At 38.0% G+C, this 22,422-nt stretch overlaps 1 protein-coding gene across 2 annotated transcripts in view; it reads right to left on the bottom strand.

The window, feature by feature from the left end:
* Nucleotides 1-1,127: 1,127 nt before the first annotated feature.
* The window catches only part of LOC127656894 (fos-related antigen 2-like), a 30,475-nt gene continuing 9,180 nt past the window's right edge, over nucleotides 1,128-22,422 (bottom strand). For both annotated transcript variants that reach the window (XM_052145426.1, XM_052145425.1), the window contains one exon: nucleotides 1,128-4,246. In XM_052145426.1, the coding sequence (XP_052001386.1) occupies nucleotides 3,704-4,246 (543 nt within the window). In that variant the 3' untranslated portion in view covers nucleotides 1,128-3,703. The remainder of the gene's footprint in view (nucleotides 4,247-22,422) is intronic.

A 22,422-nucleotide genomic window follows, 5' to 3' on the forward strand; every position in this document is an offset into this window, starting at 1 on the left:
TATAATTTTATAAAAAAGTAAAAAAAACATTCCGAGGGCAGTTTTCAGAAAATGTTTGCTTGGATATCAGATTCAGTTTTGAAACACATACATATTCCTTTTTTAATGAAGATAATTATAATTATAATTTATTGGAATGTTTTTTATAATACAATTAATACATTAATTAAACAGCATTTTATTTTAAAAATCAATCTTGGAAAAGTAAAATATTAAATATTTTGTCATTAGAACCAATTTGTAGCACTGTTTAACCACTAGGTGAAAGTATAGCTTCAGATTTGAAATCGTTTTGTTGACAGCAATTTTTGCAAGTTACTGTTGAAGTCTACACATCAAATATGCATCCACGAGACCTTTATGCAAACTCATAATTAATAAATATTCAGATCTGATCCAAAGGTCACTTGCACAGCCAATTTATAAGGTTAATTCTGTTTTAACATTTAATTTCAGTCTTACCATGTGGTTAGGACTTTCATATACTTGTTCCAACCAATCAGCATCTACTAATTGCAAGAAACTGCAGGGGCAGGTTACTCCAGTGTTTGAATTAATAATTGAGATCATACAACATAAATGTATACCTGAAACCCACTAATACAGAGTAATTTCCAGTTTTAAAAATTAAAAGTTTGTGTCTTTTACACATGGAATTGATTAAACGACTACCATAACAAAGGATAAAACCAAACCGAAGTGAAATCTTACAAATGTTGGATTGTTTAAAATGCCTCAGGGAGGGATTATCATTATTTTTAGTAGCTACATGATGAAAAAGCATATATGTCTGACTTCCCAATTACATAAATCAGCGCAGTCCTAATTTAATCTGTATATACAAACTTTTCTTCTGCTTTCATTTATTTTATTTTGTTTTCTGTGCAAGCAGTTCTACAAATTAACACCCAGCCATGGAGCTGAGAATTATTGCAACCATCATCTTTAAAGTGATTTGAGGCCACATCAATTCTGTGGATATACTCTATCTGTGGGTTGCAAGGGTGAGCATTTCTTAACTCATCATAATATGCCTTGTTTATGAGGTGCAGTAATACTGGATGTAGAAAACACATTTTAGAATTTAAAACTGAAATGTTTATTTAAAAATAAGACATTTCCACACAGACACATGAATTTGGTCAACAGCTCAATACACAACTGCAAAACAACTATTAATGTTTTAAGGATTGATTAAACTTTTACCAAAAGCTAAATCTGGCCAATGATTTTCAACCAGTACATAATCAACACAATACTTGATCAGGTAACGTGAGACAGCGGACCATCCATTCATAATAATAATTATTATTATTATGTAAAATAATGAATGCACCTTTCACCAAAATATCAGCTTTTTCATTTGAAATGTTTAGGGATATTCTTCAAGTGACAATAATTCATTGAAACTGCATAATGATCATATAGTATATTGTTAGATACAAGCATGCGTATCTAATTTGCCAAATGGGTACTGTCTCAGTTTGTCACGTCTCTCTTCAATATTTGTTTTCATGTGTCTAGAACCTATGGGTAAATTAGTCAATGTAAAAGTTGAATAATGAACAATTTTATAAATTTTGAATTCACATAAAGTGCAGCTTGCCAGTCACACAGTCTTGATACTTACAATTTAAGCAGAATTGTAGTTTTATGGGCACAGATTAACTTTTGAACAGAAAACATTTTACTGTTACTGAATATATATATATACATTCTTATTTTCCTTCATGGGTCCTATTTTTTATCAGTCCATTTTCAACAATTATTTTATGTATTTTGCAAAATTTGTGTTTTCAATATTAGCATTAACATTAACAGTTGCCATGATGGATAAAGCAAATATCAAAATTAAATGACAGCTTTAGGTCCAACATTAGGATGAATAATCTGCATCTTTGATGAAATGCAGAAATTATACAGAATGAATAACTGACATATACATCAGGTGCATTTAACCAATGTTGTGTTTTTTCTGTTGTTTTTTTTACTTAGAAGCACCACAGTGTAACAATCTAAACATACCAAAACAACTGTGCACAAGCAAAGTACAATTACCCAAAATTACCATTTTGGAATATTTTTTGTTAATTATTATTATTATAACAAGAAATTTAAATGACCAAACACTGCCTTACATATTGCTGTTTTTGTTGGTCATTTTCTGTCTATCAAAAAAAATACAGACCCATAAGCAGGACATGTGCAAAAAGCTGTAAAGACGGCTTACTCAAAATACACAGGGTTCAAAGACCGACAGTGAACAGTTTACAATACACAGTCCTCAAACTTTTTTTTTTTTTGGTATTACATTGGTTTTTCGTAACGAAAATCTCTCATACTTGATTTAACAAACTTTGGAATTGTCTCTCAGATCCTTCAACATTCCCAACATTTAAAAAGCAACAATGTCCTTCAAATAGAAGCCAGTTAAGCAGCATTTGTTTTGCTTCAATTTGCTGCATCCAGTACAACAAAATCCTACCATTCAACCTCAGTCATTAATCTCAGTTCAGTCTTATTTTCCTTAGAATGTTTTTAAAGAGTTTATTGGGAAATATTGCAATCAGTATCTTTTTTTCAGTGTTCTATGCACAACAGACTCACATTTGCATCAAACATTTAAAAATAATTTATGTTCCATCTTTAATCCAACTTTGTAAGGAATGGAATTTTATTTGATTGTAAGGTTGCTAAAAAAGTGCATATGTTCCCAAGTGCAGCAATTAAGCCAATCAGTGTTTCAGGGACAAGAGCTCTTATGGCTGGTATATGTTTCAGTTCAAACTGTACCCGGCAAAAAGGGCATATCAAGACATTTTATGTATATATTATAAAAGCAATTCATACTCATCATATTTTTTATTATTATTATTATTTGAAAACCACAGTGTTTGCCAATACAAAAGTGGTATTGCCATGTCAGGGTTAGAGGTAGAGCCTAATATGGCTAGTGTTTCCCTCATGAACATGTTTTTTATTGTCATTTGCTTTGTATTCTGTGTGCAATTGCTTCTAATAATGCTTGTATGGCTCACTTTCAAAGACAAAATTCCCTGACATTAGATTCACTCATTACTTTACATAGCAAAAGCTATGTAAATTTGACAAATAATTTTTGTGCTTGTGCCACACATATCAACAAAGTTCAGCTTTTAATTATACAATATAATTAGGGTTGTTTCAGGCTCATCCAGTGAACCATAAATAGTTTAAACAGCAGGACACAAAATACAATGGGACAATATTTACATCACAAATACAAACTTAATGATGTTTTGAGGGCATTATATACCATTGTGTCCAATGTTGGATTCTGTACCTATCAGGAATTTGATCTTTCAAGCAATTCCACCCTGTTTAGACAGATGGCCAGCAGGAAATAGTAACCAGTTGCTCTTCCTAACTAGCGACTGATGGCTTTAATACATGTTGACGGCAAAATACTTTGAGTGATATTAAAGGTAACAAATGCAATCTTTTGCTTTCATTTGTTGACTTTCGGTTTTCAGGATTTCAGTACAAAACCTCCCCAGTATTCATAGCTGAAATAGTGGGTGGAATTCAAACAAACATTAAAACAACAACACAAACTCTCTTCTGTAACATTTAAATAAAATAAAGTTAGCCCTTTGCAGAGGTGTGATCCTAACTCAAATCCCAGCTGAGTGTTCTCCGTTTCAAAACAAAGTAAAATTTTTCTTCAAAGCGCCAGCAGGGTTGGAGAATTGAGGGAATCCGAGGACTGATCGCCACTGCTACTGCTGCGCCGGTGGGCTTTGGAGCAGGACTCTGATGAGGGTGAAGGGCTCTCAGGCTCCAGCATGCTGGGGTAAGTGAAGATAAGGCTGGGGTTGCTAGGGGTGGACACTGGGGTGGAGGCAGCGACCACAGGTGTGTTGAGACTGTCTCCATCCGAACAAAATATTCCACCCATGCAGATCGGCTTAGTGACGGAATGCTGGACTTTTCCCTCCTCTTCTTCGTCATCTTCTTCCAAAGGCTCCTGCTTCACCACCACTGGGTGGAGGGTGTTCATATGGCCCCGGTGCCCCAGGCTGGGGCGCATGGTCAGAGGAAGGGGTGCGCAGTGCTGGGTGTGAGAGCTCTGGTGGTGTTCCTCAGGAGGCAGCTTGCAGACTGGATTGTGGGCCACCAACATAAACTCCAACTTGTCCTTTTCCTTCTGCAGTGTCTCGATTTCTTTTTGCAGGTCAGCCTTCTCCTCCTCTAACTTCTCAGTCTCCTACATTAAAAAAAAAAATCATAATACATTAGTCTAATATTCAGCAATCTTTTGGCAGGTGAAATGATACAAATAATGCCTATAAACAAAATAATACAAATATGCAAAATAATTATTCTGATTATAGCTTTAACATATTGAAGCATTTTTACAGTAATATTTGTGAAATACATTTGAAAAGGTTCAGAGGAAAATGTGAGCCGTGCTTGCCCATGCAAAACTTGCTGCCATAGTTTAAGGGAGTTGTGGGTGTTTGCCAGGGCATTGCTTTGTGGTTGCTAGGATGTTCATAGTGATTTTAGTGAGTTGCTATGTGCTTCCTCGGGTGTTCTGGGTAGTTGCTTACAGGCTAAACTTTTACTGTAGGGTTGAAATCTCTAACCCTACAGTAATATTGATGCTTAGTGATGTCTTAGCAAGCACCACTAGAAATGCATTAGTGAGCCTTTCTCCAAACATATGTGATTTGATTACACCTCATGAGTAATTAATTGAATGAGAAATGACAGGGTTGGCTTATAAAAGGGCTGGAATACTTTGTTCTTATTGGTTAATCATGGCATTCTGTGGTCAAATGTTTTTAATGACTGCTAAACTCTATAATTGAATTTTGCCCCATATCTCTTGTGTCACTCACATAATGAATAATTTCTAATTAAATCAACATTTTATGTCAATTTATTCATTTATTTTTTATTTGGTAAACTGTGTAATAAGCAGGATAATTCCTCAATAAATATGGAACTCAAATCAAATCACTTTATTGTCACACTACCATGTACAAAAGTGCAACAGTAACAGTGCAGCTTATTCTCAAACGTTCAACGTTCTAGTCATTGTTCATAGTTATATCCTTTGTCATTTTACCGCATTTCAGGTTTTTCCGCTTTTCTCCTGTTTCATCTGCGTGTATTTTACCGGTTGCTGCTGGCACCTAGCTAGAGTCTGTGTTTGTAGCCTGCTAGTTTTTTTGCATCGCTTATATATCTGTTTTCAGCCTTTAATCCTTAAACATCTGCCATTTTTAAGCAGGCATCGGGTCTTCCCATATTATTCTCATATTCCACCTGCATCTGCGTTCTATTTTTATCGCGATTAAACTGCGTGCATTTTTTCAGCGCGCACCCATTTTTTATCCTCTGCGGTACACAGATTATTGCATCGATCTCAAAGCACCGCTTATCAAGAACAACCACCACCACCAACAACAAACAATTTTGTTGGGGGGGTCCCTCTGTCAAGCTCCTGAATTTTGCAGACGACACCACTGTTATCGGCCTCATCCGAGATGATGATGAGTCTGCATATAGAAAGGAGGTTGAACGGCTGGCTGTCTGGTGCAGTCAAAACAACCTGGAGCTGAACACGCTCAAAATGGTGGAGATGATTGTGGACTTTAGAAGGAACACCACAACATTGTCCCCCCTCACCATTCTAAACAGCACAGTGGCAGCAGTGGAGTAATTCAGGTTCCTGGGCACTACCATCTCACAGGACCTGAAGTGGGAGATACACATTGACTCAATTGTGAAAAAGGCCCAGCAGATGTTGTACTTCCTTCGCCAGCTGAGGAAGTTCAACCTGCCACAGGTGCTGCTGAAACAGTTCTACTCAGCAGTCATTTTTGTCCTGTGCACTTCAATAACTGTCTGGTTTGGTGCAGCTACAAAATCAGACATCAGAAGGCTACAAAGGACAGTTTGTCTGCTGAGAGGATTATTGGTTGCCCCCTATAGTTCTTGAAGGGGGGCTTCAAGAACTATACACTTCCAGGATGAAGAAAAAGACTGGGAAAATCACTCTGGATCCCACTCACCCAGCCCACTACCTTTTTGAACTGTTGCCTTCTGGCCGGCGCTTCAGAGCTCTGAGCACCAGAACTGTCAGACACAGGAACAGTTTTTCCATCAGGCTATCATCTAATGAACAATTAAATTGCCCCATTGAGCAATAATTATGTGCAACACACAGTTTAAGTCTGTTTATATAATCCAACATATCCACTTCTGCCATTACTTACATTGCTCTGTACATAATATACTGTATTTTTGTTCTTTATATAACAGATTGTTATAGATTTGCACTACGTGTGTGTGTGTGTGGGGGTATGTATGATGGTGAGTGTATGTACGTATATGTATAATTATTTATTTTTATTCTTTTTTGTTTTTAATTACCTATGTCTTGCTGCTGTTTTTGGTATTGTTTGTATTGTTGTACACTGGAAGCTCCTGTCACCAAGACAAATTCCTTGTACGTGTAAGCATACTTGGCAATAAAGCTGATTCTGATTCTGATGCTGCGATACCTCCTGCCTGATGGTAGCAGTGAGAGCAGCCCATGACTCGGGTGGCTGGAGTCTCTGATGATCCTCCGAGCTTTTTTCACACACCGCCTGTTATATATGTCCTGGAGGGAAGGAAGCTCTCCTCCGATTATGTGTCTGGCAGTTCGCACCACCCTTTGCAGGGCTTTGCGGTTGTGGGCGGTGCTATTGCCGTACCAGGTGGTGATGCAGCCAGTCAGGATGCTCTCTACAGTACTGGTGTAGAACCGTGTGAGGATGTGGTGGTTCATTCCAAACTTCCTCAGCCGTCTCAGGAAGAAATGGCCCTAGTGTGGATGGACCATGTGAGTTCCTCAGAAATGTGGACACTGAGGAACTTGAAACTGCTGACTCTCTCCACCGGTGCCCCATTAATGGTGACGGGGCTGTGTTCTCTATCTTTCTTCCTGAAGCCCACTACAAGCTCCTTGGTTTTACTGACGTTGAGGGAGAGGTTGTGCTCCTGACACCAGCATGTCAGAGTGTGCACCTCCTCTCTGTAGGCTGTTTCATCATTGTCAGTAATCAGACCTACCACCGTTGTATCGTCGCCAAACTTAATGATGGCATTGGAGATATGTGTTGCCACACAGTCATGTGTGTACAGGGAATACAGGAGTGGGCTGAGAACACAGCCCTGCAGGGCTCCAGTGTTGAGGGTCAGTGATGAGGAGACGTTGCTGCCCATTCTAACCACCTGACGTCTGTCTGACAGGAAGTCCAGGATCCAGCTGCACAGCGAGCTGTTACCTCATAACCAGCAGGGGGGCGTGGGCGGGCCGTGGGGGCGTGTTTATAATTTTATTACCTTTGTTTTATAACAAATATTCAATCAACTATCATAAACTATGCATCATTTGAAAGCTAAAACACTCAAGAATCACGTTCTGAACTTGTTTTTGCAATCAATACACCAGAGAGGAAAGGGTTAAATTAAATGCTGACAGACCGACCCTGTAAATATGAACAAAATGAATGGCAATACTTATCTTTCATCTCCTATGGTTCAGATCAGTTCGGATCGAATCCAAGAAACACCAGCATACATTTCAATGTAAGGGTCTACTCTTCAAAATGCATCCCACTTTTTAATCCAAAACAACAAAAAAATAGGGAAAAAAACGAAATATCCTCCTCAGTTTTCATGAGCGCTTCCAGTTAGAGTAATCCATCATGTTCACTTTCAATGAAATATCGATTCTAATTTGTATTCCAATGTTCAAAAACCATCTCTCCCCCGTAGTTTGGACTGTTTCCGATAAAATGAGCCATTCCCTGTTTCTCTCCTTCAATCACAGGCTCTGTAATGACCAAAATATGAAGGGAGCGCAACAACAGGCTGCGGGACCTGTCACTCTCGCACCTCGGTTTTTGACTGGATAAAAGCCACCCAATGTCTGGTCAGCAAAATTTTGATGGATGGGAGTATTAACCAACTAAAACACGATTGCAGTGATTGACAGTTTGCTTAGTTTACCTCAGAAGATCTGTCTAATACATAGGTCTAATACAAGTGCGTCCACTCGTGCGCTCTTCGTCATTTTATGCACAGCGCGCACAGTTTTTACCATTGTTTTGCTACACGGAGCTTGTTTCAACGCGCGGATTTATTCTAACATTATATCTAACAATCTACATCATGGATCGTCGACTGAAGAGGAGTTTTTGTGGTGTTGAGAGTGTTTTGGAGGAGGTAATGAGGAGTAGCGACGAAGAACAGCAGAAAGACGCAGAAACAGACATCTTAGACAGAGAGAGCACGGTGTCGAGTGTCGATTCGGCTGAAGAGGAGATGTTTCTCCATGGACTCGATCCCGTATTAGATCGGTAAGTTGAAACGCATCGTCTTGAGTTTTTATGTTTATGAAGTATTGGCAGTTTTTCTGTTCATATCATGTTTTTGATTATAAAATGACTAGCAAAGACACGAGGCTACACGAGTAGCTAGGTGATAGCTGTATATTATACATAAAGACATAATATTTATATCACACACACACATTATATTTATGATGCATATAATATAACAAAAATGGAAGGAAAGGATTACAAGAATCCTTTGAAGATGGTGAAGATGGTTTTGATTATAAAATTACAGTGGAGAAGACTAGCAAGATATGAGATTACAGTTCTAGGTGTATATGAATAAATGTTTTGTTTGTTCCTGCTATAGTGAGCTATCATATGCATTTATTCTATTTGGACTTTGTTTGTTCTGCTTGCTTTTGTTCTGCTTGTTTGCTCTCTCTTTCTCTCTTTCTCTCTTTTTGCAGTGGGTGTCTTCTGATTCGGCGCCATTGGAGCAAACGTAAGTACTCACACATGCATACAGTGTTGTAATTTTATTTGTTCTGCTTACACACTTTATCTTTCCTGTCTTTCAGTGGCTTTGGTTTCCAGTTGGTAACAAACCTTGTTAGTGACTGCCTTGTATCAACATAAATACTGTAAATACTGTAATTGTTTTTTTTTCTTTAGTAATTGGATATTTATTATAATTATCAGTTTATTGTAATTTATTTGAGTAAAAAACACTGTTGCAATTACAAATGTTGTTTTCTTTTTATATAATTTATTAATTAGTTGTAAAACGATCACTTTTGAAATGCATACAATGAAGTGAGTTTTTTTTGTTTCACTGTTTTTGCTATCAGAATTGTTCAAAATAAAGAGTATTTTGTTAAAATGTTGTGCTGAAATAATTTTTTCTTGTGTGGTTTGATGAGCAGAACAGGTCTGAATTGATATACATGTATGTAGAATGTAGTGTTTACTCCTTATGTCATTTGGTTAACAGATGTCCATTTGGAGTCTCCAAATGGCCTTTTGGAAAGGACGCCTAGACTTTCCCTGAATAAAAGCTTACAGAAACTACATTTTTGGGAGTATCATCTTCAAATTTGAATCAGAACATGGTCAGACATTCAGTTTTATCTTTATGGTGTTTTCAGGCCTTTAACATAAAAGTCTGATACATTTTTCCCTAAATGAAGTTCATTCATAGAAATCGTGAGTCACTTTCATGTAAATTTTACCTTGTTTTACTCTGTTCCTATGCTACTTTTGAATTAATATGACTCTTGGGTAACAAAGTTTCAAGTGTCTAGTTTAAAAAAATATCAGAGTTATGAATGTGGACCATATGGTTTAGGAGCTACAGACATTTCTATTTGGGTATGTCATTTTCAGAAAATTCTCAAAAATAGGGGTGCTGGTTAAGAGGTTAAGAGTTTCTCATCAAGCTTGGAGGGCACTATGGTGTTGAATGCTGAGCTGTAGTCTACAATCAGCATTCTCACATAAGTGTTCCTTTTTTCAAGGTGGGAGAGAGCAGTGTGTATTGTAGATGCAATGGCATCATCAGTGGGCAAACTGCAATGGGTCCAGAGAGGTGGGCAGCACAGAGCAGATGTGATCTCTGATTAATCTCTCAAAGTATTTGCTGATGATGGAGGTCAGAGCAACAGGACGACAGTCATTTAGGCAAGTGATTTTGGCTTGCTTCGGTACAGGCACAATGGTTGACGTTTTGAAGAATGTGGGGACTACAAACAGGGAGAGGAACAGGTTGAAAATGTCAACCCCCAGCACCACCAAGATGCCACTGTTGGGCCCTTGAGCAAGGCACTTAACTCCAGGTTGCTCCGGGGGTCCGTCCCTGTAATAAGTGCACTGTAAGTCGCTTTGGATAAAAGCGTCTGCCAATGCGTAAATGTAAATGTCATGCACGCGCTGATGACGCGGCCCAGGACCCGCAGCTTTACGGATGTTCACCCATTGGAAGGATCGGGTTACATCTGCAACAGAGACGGAGAGTGAACCAACCTCTGTAGCATCTCTCCACGAGGGCGGTGTTATTGTCCTCGAAACGAGCATAAAATGTATTAAGCTCATCCGGGAGAGAGGCAGCGGTGTTCACATTGTTTTTATTGTTGAGTTTTTATTCCCTTTGTGGTCCGTAATAATGTTAATTCCCTGCCACATACTTCTAGAGTCTGTGGTGTTGAACTGTCCTTCAATTTTGTGCCTGTACTGGCATTTGGCTGCTTTCTGGCTTGTTTATGCTCCTCCGCGTTCCCGGAATTAAAAACATTACCATTAAACCAGGGTTTCTGGTTGGGGTAGATCCGTATTATTTTGGTTGGCACAACATCCTCTACGCACTTCCTGATGAAACACGTTACGCTATCAGCGTAAACCTCGATGTCGTTATCAGAGGCGGACCGGAACATCTCCCAGTCCGCGTGATCAAAACAGTCTTGTAGCGCAGAGTCTGATTGGTCCGACCAGCACTGGATCGTTCTGAGGGTGGGTGCTTCCCGTTTCAGTTTCTGCCTGTAAGCGGGCAGAAGCAGAACAGAAGAGTGGTCTGATTTGCCAAATAGTGGGCGGGGAGTGATTTGTAGCCATCCCAGAAAGGAGACTAGCAATGGTCCAAAACCCGGTCCCCTCGTGTGTTGAAGCTGATGTGTTGGTGGTGTTTTGGTGGTGAATTGGCTTTGTTAAAGTCCCCGGTAACAATGAACTCGGCCTCAGGGTGCGCGGTTTCCTGCTCATTATGCTCCCATTCAGTGTTCCTTGAGTGCCCGGTCTGTGTCGGCTTGTGAGGGGATGTACACGGCAGTGATAATGACCGCTGTGAATTACACTGCAGTGATAAATTCCCTCGGTAGCCAGAAAGATCGACACAGAAGCATGAAATATTCCAGATCAGGAGAGCAGAAAGACTTGATAAAATGTACGTTCCTCTGATCACACCATGATTTGTTGATCATAAAACATACACCACCACCTCTGCTTTTACCTGAGAAGTCTTTCGCTCTATCTGCTTGGTGCACGGAGAACCGCGTGGGTTCGATGGCCGAGTCTGGAATCTCTGCAGACAACCAGGTTTCTGTAAGGCAGATAATGCAGCAATCCCTCTGTGGCAGGGCGGAGGGCAGGGCCGGGTCGTGATTCTACACACCCGGTCCCTTATCAGGCTAATCAAGCCTCTGAGAGGGATAAAGGCCGACTGCGGAGGATTGTGCGGGAGAGAGAGATTGTTTACAGACATCTCCGTCATGTGTGTTTGTGTCTTTTGTTTAAGTTTATAATTAAAATATTATTTATATTGTCAAGCCGGTTCTCACCTCCTCCTTGCCCATTGAACTGCGTTACACTGGTGCCGAAATCCAGGAAAGAGGAGTGGCCGAGGAACAAGCTACGGCGTATCGGAGAACTGGCGAGTAAGTGTTTTATTTTCATCTCTCTCTCCTCTCTCTCTCTCACTGCCGCTCAGCATTGGCCTTTTCCCCTCTCGTTTAAATTTTACAGTGTTTTTATGGGGAGTAATACACTGTTACATGAAGTACCCCCCATTTCTATTATTTCTGTTTCCCTCCCCTTGTCCCCTCCCTCATCCAGGTGGACAGGGATGACCTGCCGGCAGATGGGGCTTCGGTCACGCCCTCCCCCAGGGAAGGGGGGGGGTGTACGTCATGCCGGGGGCTCCCCTGCCTGAGAGAACAAGGGAGGAACGTGGCAGGGCGGAGGGTGGGGCCGGGTCGTGATTCTACACACCCGGTCCCTTATCAGGCTTATCAAGCCTCCGAGAAGGATAAAGGCCAACTGCGGAGGATTGTGCGGGAGAGAGAGATTGTTTACGGACATGTCCGTCATGTGTGTTTGTGTCTTTTGCTAAAGTTTATAATTAAAATATTATTTATATTGTCAAGCCGGTTCTTGCCTCCTCCTTGCCCATTGAACTACATTACACCCTTGTCTCTCGTTGGAAAGAGATCCGCGCTCTCAACTCGCAGAGCTTGTTGTCCAGAGACTGAACATTTGCCAGTAGTATACTGGGTAGCGGGGTCGATTTGCATTTTGAGTACTCTTATGAGTTCGCCGGCTCATCAGTCGTACTCTGATGAGTACGCCGGCTTTTTTTCCCCTTTTCCTTCTGCGTTTCCATGGCCTGACAGCCCAGACAAAGGGCTCCGCTGGCATGTTTGTTAACAGCGGGAATTTGAAGTCCGGTTTTCGGTGTGTAATTGCGTCGTATACAATAAGACAGACAACATCCAAGACAAAATAAAAAAAAAATGTAAACAAAACAAACAATAAACTGCAGTGATGTGTCGGAGCTCGCAACGCAGCAGCCATACTCGGTGCCATCTTGAGTCCAACTGTATCTAGTGCAGTCAATATGACAAAATAAACACAGACAGGGTGATCAGGACCCCGATACAAAGAGTGTACATCATCTCTTACATATCCCACTATAAACTAGCCTAATCCTATACCTATATTGTGTCTTCTAAACATTTTGTAGAAATTCTTGTAGCAAATAATCATGAATTAATCATGAATACTGGATAATCAAAAAGCCACACCTGTTGGTGCACCTAAAAATTATCGACCCCAAAAACTTATCCTGATTTCAACTCTCAGGGCAGTTTATAACCATCAATGGCACACCCAGCCAACAACATAGGCAATTCTTTTTCAATCTTACTTGAGCTGTTGACATTCCTCTGTTAATAGGGGTGCATGACACAACAACATGACACTACTTAAATATACATCTTTTCAAACTGCTGTAGCTTGTAGCGAGAGCGTAAAACACTTACACGACAATGTGACTAGACACCTTTGACTCATTAATATGTCTATGAGGAAGAAGGAAATTAAAATTAAAATAAACACTGCAATTACAAAAAAAGAAACAAAAATATAGAGTACTTTGAATGAAAGGGACTAGTTATTGTTGGACAAGATACAGTTCCTTATTTTGTGAGGTATGAAGCAGTAGGGGGAGGGGAAGAGGGAAGATAGCAGCATTCAGGGTTTGATGGTTAGCTGCGGTTTCCTCCGCGAACATTATCAGATGTTTGCCTTCCTCCAACCCCCTGTAGCACATTCCTTCCTCATGTTTCAGGTCTGACAGCCTGACAGATGCCATTATAAAGCTAAGTAGTTCAATTACAGCCTGCATTGTCTGCGACTTGGGGCATTACCACATCTGCCAGACAAGAGTGGTTTTCTGTGGCTGTAAAAACAAGGCTTTTTAGGGTCCAGCTCTTAACCACTGGGAATTGTGTGACAATGAGTCCTGAGGAAATTGAGGACTTTTCAACTCTGTTCCAAAACCTAGTGAGCTGCCTATGTAGGACATAATAGGTGTGCTTTAAAAGGTAGGCAACATGATTATGCTGCATTCCTAGATAACTTCTTTTGGCCAAAATTTGTGTGTGTGCTATGTATTTTCCATGATTCTTAAGAGTATCGAGTTGTTAGCTTTGCAACATGCTAATGTCAAATAATTTTGAAATCTAATGTGAGTCCAGTCTCTCGTGTGCTTCACTTGAAGAGTATTTGCTGCCTATGCAGAACATTCCAAAACTAACACTTATGTGGTTCAATTTTAGTTAGGATTCTGCCTTTGAAAACAGCCACCAATGTAGGCAGTAGACAGCAAGGCATCTCACTAGGTTTTAAAACAGAGCCTTCATGTTCTGGATTTGGTAGTTTTAAGGGCTGCTTGTATAGTATATTTTTCAATATTCTAGTATGTTTCTTATATATCAAAATACTTATATGAGTTTCCTGGCCTTTGTGTGACCCAGGAGAGAGCATATGAGGTTACTAAAATTGTTGTTGCTGCAGAGGCCACAAAGAGCACCCAGCTGTAACAAAATAATGAGACTAAGGACCTTGAAGATAGACTAAAGCCAAGTTTCTACCAGTAAAAAGATATCAAAAGGCTCTGTGAGATAATGGTGGCAAATAGTATCCATTGGTTACAAAAATAACAAAAGGGCACAGAAATGAGGTAATGCCAGATAACAAACTGTATAGAAGAGGAGGTTTTGGACTAAGACAGTCAGAACGGACAGCTGGCCGGTCTCATGTTTGTTGGTGTTCAATAAACTACAATTTTGGCATCTGGAACTCAAGACTCCGAGAGTTTTCTTACAACTTAGAGAGATTCATCGCGATATTCCACGACATATCTTTGGCGCTCAACTCGTGGGGCTGGCATTGAGGTCAAGGGGCAGAGGTCGCTGGTGGGACGGCTTTCACGAATCGCACAGAAACACCGGCGCCAGAAACTGAGGTAAGCATCTTTGCTTAAGGTGTTTTTGTGTGATCTGTGGTAGCGAGTCCCGGTAAGTGGCTTCCCTAAGACTTTTGCCAGTCCGGACATAGAATAATTTGAACTAATTGGCTAAAATAGAGGCGAGTTCCAGATTTCAAAAATAGGAGGGTGGGATTGTTTAAAGAGAGTTTAAGAAAGTTTATTTGAAGAAGGTAGAAAAAGCCTGGGGGTGAGTCGAGAAGCGACGCGCGTGAAAATTCCCGGTTAGGTGCATTTATTCAAGGTTTTGCCAGAAGAGTGGCTGAAAATCCTGTACAGGTGAAAATCCTAACACGGGTGGAGAAGTGAAAATTTGCGCAAAATTCCTCCAGGTGTTAGATTAAGTTATTTATTGCAGTGTTTGACGGAACCCGGACTGTGCAGAAAACGGGGAATTGTTGAACTATGTGTGCATGTTTGAGATAATGAATAATGTGCATGACTAACTATGTTGTTGGTGCATGTGTGCTTGCGGTACTAAATGCGCTGTTGTTGTGTTTATTCAAATGCATGATTGCAATGTTGATGATGTATTGTGTGCAAAGGCAGAATAATACAGAGAATCAGGTGCACTAAGCAGGAAATGCTAAATGAGAGTAAAAGTGGAAAACTAATTGAAACAGTGAATTGAATAAAACAATTGTTGAAAAAGTACAAAGACGCAAAATGGCACCTGCTTCTCTGATAACTCCCTGCCTTGCTCTCACTCACTGGTCAGCTGAACGGACAGCTCTGTGAGTGAGGGGAAGGGGAGATTCAGAAGAGAAAAAAAAATAGAATAATTGGGAAAAAGATAAAGAAAAGGCTAAATGTTTTCCATTACAGTGAACAAGACTAGAGAAAAATGCAGAGACAAGCAAGTTTTGTAAAGCTGGAGATCAATGCAGATCTGAAGAGTGGGAGAGAGAATTGGAGAATAAACTGATAGTGTCAAAGGGAAGCGATCATTTTTGGAAAGAATCAGAGTACATAGATTACGCAGGGCAGAAGAGAAAATTAACTGTAAAAAAGGAGTTAATGAGAACCTTAACTGAAGTGGTGAATTTAGGAGAAATAGAACAAGAATGGCCGTTTGTTGACTGGAAAGAAATTGCAGCAGGTAACATTTCTCTCTCATACAGTACGCTAGAGACTGAGTGCTGTGAAGAGCTGTAGGGGAGGGGCTAAGCAGAGACTGAGTGCTGTGAAGAGCTGTAGGGGAGGGGCTGAGCAGAGACTGAGTGCTGTGAAGAGCTGTAGGGGAGGGGCTGCTAGAGCGAGAAATGGGAGCTGTAAAGGGAGGGCTGTGAGCATGCACAGAAACAGAGAGACTTTTTTTTCCTTGTCTCAGTTTTCCTCATGAAACAGAAATCATAATGTGGAAAGAAGCTGTTACTGAATTTGAGAGGAGACTAACTGAGAGAAGAAAAGATATAGAATTAAAAAGATGAATAATACAAACACAGGGAATGAGTGATCATTTCTGGAGTTATGAACAAATTAAATACAGTCAAAAATGTTAAGGTGATATTTAAAAGGGAGAGTAAAGGAGAATTAGCACCAATGTAGAAATTGTCTTGAACAGAGACCCAAAATGGATGTGACAGCTGTGGGTGGAAGTACATGAGTTTTAATATAAAAATAATTAACAGATATAGCGATCAACCACTGTAAATAATGAGTGTTTTTTTTATGGAAATAAAAGGAGAGAGAGGGATAAAAAGAGGAGAGCAAAAGGAGGGGCAGAAGTAATAGGTTTGTTTTAGTATAGTATTGTTTGAGAGCTCTGTATGTATAAAGGCCTTGTGTTTGTAAAAAGTGTGAAAGTTTCTGTGTTTGTGAGAGTATCTGTGTTTGAAAGTATGGGAAGTATGACTGAAGTGTGATTGCGTATGGATGTGTATGTTATATGAGCCCAATAAATATCAGTCAAGATAGAGAGGTTGATCCTTTGCTGCATAACTAATGAGGAGTATGTATGAAATTTACGTAAAAGAAAATCTATTTAGACTATTTTCATCAATATAAGAGGCAGAAGAGATCTGATGATTAAAATCAAAGAGGGCACTTAATAAATATTATGATTGTAGAATGAAAACCAATGATAAAAAATATATGCGTATGTCTGTGTAAGTGTGTGTGTGTGTGTGTGTGTACGTATAAGGATAACTATAATACAGTATAAACAAACAAATAGCTTTAAAACAAAAATGTGCATGAAATCAAAAAGTTAACCCTTAGCGGACTGGACAATGTTTATTCTTGGGCTGTTCTTTTCATGCCATGAAGGAAGCCTGATGTAAGATTAACTAATGCAGGAGCAGCTGTTGAATGGACATGTGTCAGATCATAACTCCTTTTATATCAAAGTGATGAGTAAGAATATTTAGATTATAAAAAAGTGATAACTTTAAAGTGATTGAATTGCATTTGGGAAATCACATTATCTGGACAAACAATAAAGCTTTGAATCTAGTGTATTGCGCTAAACTAAAGTCAAATAAGTAATTGTATTTTAAACCAAGGTTGTATTTAAGATAAGTGTTGTTATATTAAAGCAAATGGCAAAAGAGGACCAAAGATATGATAAAATAAGAAAATTATATTTTGTATCTTATGCAGTTAAACCTTAAATGTGAAAACTTCACATTCATGTGTCCATTTTATGTTCTGTCTGGTCCAGTTTTTGAGAGAATACTATTTTAACATTATTAAATTAAACACAAGAAAGTTGTTTTTGAATTTTCTATGATTTTAAAAGTGTCTGGAGAACAATTTAAATGTGAGTGCAGCGTTATCGGTGTAAACTTAATCAACCAACAAAAGATAGGCAGAGATTTTTTTATTTTTGTTAGGGACTGTCTGATGAGGGCATTGAGGATGGCTTTGAGGGGAAACAGGCCTCTCTTGATGTCTTCAGACAGACAGAAAGGGGCCCCGACTTTAGAAAAAGATAGAAAGCAGACAGATAGCTATTTTATTTTTATTTTATTTATTTTTTGTTTGGTATACACAGAATAGGTCTTGGTTGATCGTGGATACACTGAGAAGCTGCATTTGAGACTAAAATTAAAGGAACATAAATTTAAGAATGATTTGGATCATTTAAAAATTAGTCTTTGGGGCGGGTGAAGCTCATGGAGAAAGGTTAAGATTAAATTGAACATCATAACTTCCTCATATATGAATGTTAATAACTTCATATTCATGTGTCTATTCTGTGTTTCATTTGTTATTATTATGTGTGTTGTTTCACTAACTCATTCTGGAACTAGTTTCTCCCCATTGCAGACGGCTGAGAAAGATGATTTTATAGAAGTTACTAATGCTGCAGGAGGAAATCAGGACACAAAGAAGACTGAAAATGATGTGACTGATCTGATATATCCTCCTAAGCTCATTGCTGCTGGTAATCATTATTGATTTGCCATTTATAATGTGGATTAAAATTTCTCTGGAAAAGTTTATTTCAGTCTTATACGATCACTTTATGATTTTCCAGAATACCATCAATGGGGTTTAATGCCCGTGTCTAAATTGTTCTGAGGGTCTAAATTTAAATCCAGCAGCTAACCACTGATTTATTGATTTGAAGAGTAAATATTACAAACATGTGGCAAAGTTATAGAGTTACCTATTGGATTGGTTACTCCCCCAAATTTTCCAGAGAGTACCCTCATAATAAAGAAAAGAAAAAAAAAAGGAGCTTAGTGTGTGCTACAAAGTGCTGATTGAGTGTCTATTTCTATTACTACTATTTTAGTTTGCCATAGTTAATACATGAAAGTGTAATTTTAGAGGTATAATAGTGATAACTGTTAAAAGATGATGAAACATTTGGATTAAAATAAATAAATAAATAAATAAATAATGTAAGAGTCATGAGAAATTAAAAGTACGTAGTGTATCTTACTGAGCAATTATTTCAAAACACAAGAAAAGAGATATGTTTTTAGATATGTTTGTCTTTAAGACTTTATTATGTTTAATCTTTTACTTTTCTGTTAGTTTAAAAACTTGATTTATATTATTTTATTAGATAGAATGGAAGTTCCTTCACCTGAGAAAGTGTAAGAAATGGAGAAAGTAGTAATAACAAATTATTACTTAACAATAAAAAGGGATTATAATATATTAATAATAAGATAGGTGTTGTAAATGTAAAGCTCTGCATGAACAGAAGGCTAAAAATAAGTTGAATTGATTATATAGTGAATGTCAAAAAATACATTGTGTTCTGTTTTATTAAAGATTAGAAGGTTATTTGTATGTTGTTTGAATGGACAGAAGATTAGAGTAGTTTTTTGTTGGTGTGCAATGAGAAAGTTTGAAAGCAGTTACTATAATCAGTTATTATAAATATCACTTTCTACTGTTGAAGAATAAATTAAATATATTATTGTGAGATTGTAAAATGAAAAAATAAGAAATAACTGTAATGAGATTAGAAACAGTGTGAGGGAGAGGAATGCCCCCTTCTTACTCTCAGTCTAAAATTGATAAGTGTCTGCTTGAAACAGAAACACAAGAGCAGATTTTGAAGAAATATCCATAAGTTGTTTTATTTCATTTTATTTTGATTTTATTTTATTTTTTATATGTAAAATGATGCGCTTTGACAATAATGTTAGATAGAGTGATATGAAGGAGTTCAAACAGCTCTCCTCATCAATGATTCAAGATTTTATATATTCAGAGGGCAATCTAAAGTTAAGGGTTTATACTGAAAACAACAGATTAAGTTGAAAATTCATCTGAAAGAATAAATGTAGGTTCAAAAACTATCTAGAGACTATTATTGAATTAAGGTGATGTTTTTAATTAAGCTTCCTAGAAGCTTGATAGGCTTTGTTCTGATGTTAGTCCCCACATAGTTTTTTTGTGTAACATTTGCTGAAGTAGCAGAAATAAAACCTGAATGGAAATTAATTATCTATAAATGAGTTCAATTTTAGCATATTTTACTTTTACTTTGGACAATTTTAATAGATTGATGAATTTTTAATAATGCTTTTTTGAATTTAACCATGTTTTGAATTGTCTCCATATTTAAGCATTTGTAGATGTTCCATTGGCTGTGTCGGTTCTCTGGTGATACTCCCGGAAAAAGAAAATATCTGTTTACTGATACCAAATTATTAAGGATTGAGGACTGAGCAGTATCAAGACCAGTGGCAAGAGGTGACGATCCAATGACGGGTAAGACTTGACAATGGCGTCACCGCCCAAGAAGGTTTGAAAGGGTTTTAAGGAAGTGGATGAATGCTCTTAGATTAGAAGCATCAAAAGGGGAGGTCTAGAAGAGACCTGCCCCAAAAAAAAAATAAAAAAATAAATAAATAAAATATTGAAAGTTCCACTGAACCCGACTGCATTTTAAGCATTCTGTCACTGTGTTATCAGGGGATCATACCCTGTGTAGAGGATTATTTATAGATTGATTTTGGTGGTAAGGTTTTGAGAACCATTGCAGAAAAAGGAGTGCTTGACTTTTTATAGAAGTATTAAACAAACATGGGGAATGTTTGTATGATAATGAATTTAGACTGGAAGATGATATATTACTTTTACTTATGCTTTAATTGAACTCATGTACATTTTAAAAGTAATGAGGAATGGAAAAGATACATGGTGGTGACTAAAGATTAAGATTGCTTGTCTTGTTTGTTTGTAACAATATAAATGGAATTAATTAAGAAATAGGGTGCAAGGTTGGCTACAATTGGTATAATAATTGAAACAACAATTTGTGAGAGGGGAATAATATAATATTGTGTGTTACCACTGATTAAATAAAAAACCAGATGAAGCACTGATCAATGTAAATGGCCCAATGCAACAGAAAGACCAAACTGGGAGGAAATTGATTCCTCCAATGATATGTTATATATTTGATAATTCTTTTATTGATTTAATACTCTGAATTACTCTGATATAGTCTGAAACTATGAAAAACAGCTTAGCTTGCAGGGAAAATTAATTAATGTGATACAGACATTGAGAGTCCTTAGGAAACAGGAGGAAATGAAATGTATGTGATAAGTGAATGAGTAGGGAGTTTTAAGATAAGGAACACCTGTGGTAGTTTACCTCCTCTGTGGAGAATTATAGCCCAGGCATGAAAACTGGTCAGGGGTAAAAAAGGTGAGAAGAATACGGCAGCAAAAAAATCCAATCCAATCGACTTTATATACTGTATATAGCACATTTTAATTTTTCTCATTAATTTCACATTTGCTGCACAAAGAATAAATTGAAAATATAGTAACACATAAAACATACAAAATATGGGGGCCATTTTAATGTGTGGAGGCAAGTATTTACACAAAACACATTATTTTTTCTTTTTCGCCTGAACCAGAATCTCAAGGGCCCGTAAAAACCATCCTCACAAGGGAGCATTTCTGCTCCAACAAATTGAATTATTAATGCAGAACGGATAATTGTTAATTTATCATTAGCCTACTGCTTCGCTAAAAATGGAAATTCAGCATTTAAAGCATGCCATAAGTTAGGGCTGGGCAATTGCCAAAGAAATCTGAATTTTGGGGCTAAATGGCGATGGTATAATCTCAGTATTTAACTTTTTTTTTTCTTTTCTTTTTTTTTTTTAATCTGTATTTAATTTAAACAAAAAAAAAGTTATTTCATATCCTGGTAAATATTGTCCTACAAACAATGTTCATATTGAAGGCTATGAAAACAAACAGTGAATGCAACCTTTCAGTCTATCCAAAAAAGGGGTCAAATCACATTACACTCTAACATTGCAAACATTACGATCTAAAAACAAAATAATGCTTTTTAAAGAAGTAGTAAAATTTACTAAACTTAAAATGAAAATAAAAACAAAACTGATATCATAAAAATACACTTGTAGGTTTGAAATTCTCTAGCACATTTATGTTCACCATCAACAACAATATTCAACAACAAATATATTAGCAAAATCTATTTATTATTTAGTGTTAATGTATATTTTAGTCAGAATTATTGCGCTCCTATTCTATTGCGCTCCGTCTGTTCAGCGCGCATGCTCGTTCACGGAAGTTTAGCCTGCTGAAGGCTCGTCCACTCATGACCTCAAAATGGAAATATTTGCATAACTTTCTAACATTTACAGATGGAGAATATGTCTGTGGAATCAAGTAAGTTATGCACTGAGGAAATTATTGGAAGTCACTTCGTTAAATATTATTAATAGAGGTATATTTGTTTCCACCAATCGCTGCACAAGTTAAGGTCACGTACTGTATGAAAGCACGTTAGTGCGAGCCCTCCCGGAACCCATAGAGAATGCAAATAACATTGTAAGCTAACTTACCTCAGGCTTGCTTTTCGACGTGCAGAACTGTCTTTGTTCGGCAGTGTGTCCAGTTATCAGACTTGCGGTGTGGTGTCCAGTTGTCAGATTCGCGGTGTGACTTTGAAAAAAATTCTGCCGTACTCTCTGACTCGGATTGGCTGTCAGTCGGCATTAGGAATGATGATTGGTATTTAAAGCCGCGAAGTTTATGGTAACTATAGAGATATAGAAGGTACTCTGACTCGGATTGGCTGTCAGGTTTCGGCATTAGGAATGATGATTGTTTTTTAAAGCCGCGAAGTTTATGGTAACTATAGATACATCACACACACCCCAACACCCACCCCCCCCCGTTTTGTTTTTAAAACGGCGAAATTCGCCGAAAGGTGAGGAGTTTTCATGCCTGATAGCCTTTTTGTGAATGACCCTTTCTGTGAATGACCATG

Source organism: Xyrauchen texanus, chromosome 16, assembly GCF_025860055.1.
Source record: "Xyrauchen texanus isolate HMW12.3.18 chromosome 16, RBS_HiC_50CHRs, whole genome shotgun sequence".
Taxonomy (NCBI): domain Eukaryota; kingdom Metazoa; phylum Chordata; class Actinopteri; order Cypriniformes; family Catostomidae; genus Xyrauchen; species Xyrauchen texanus.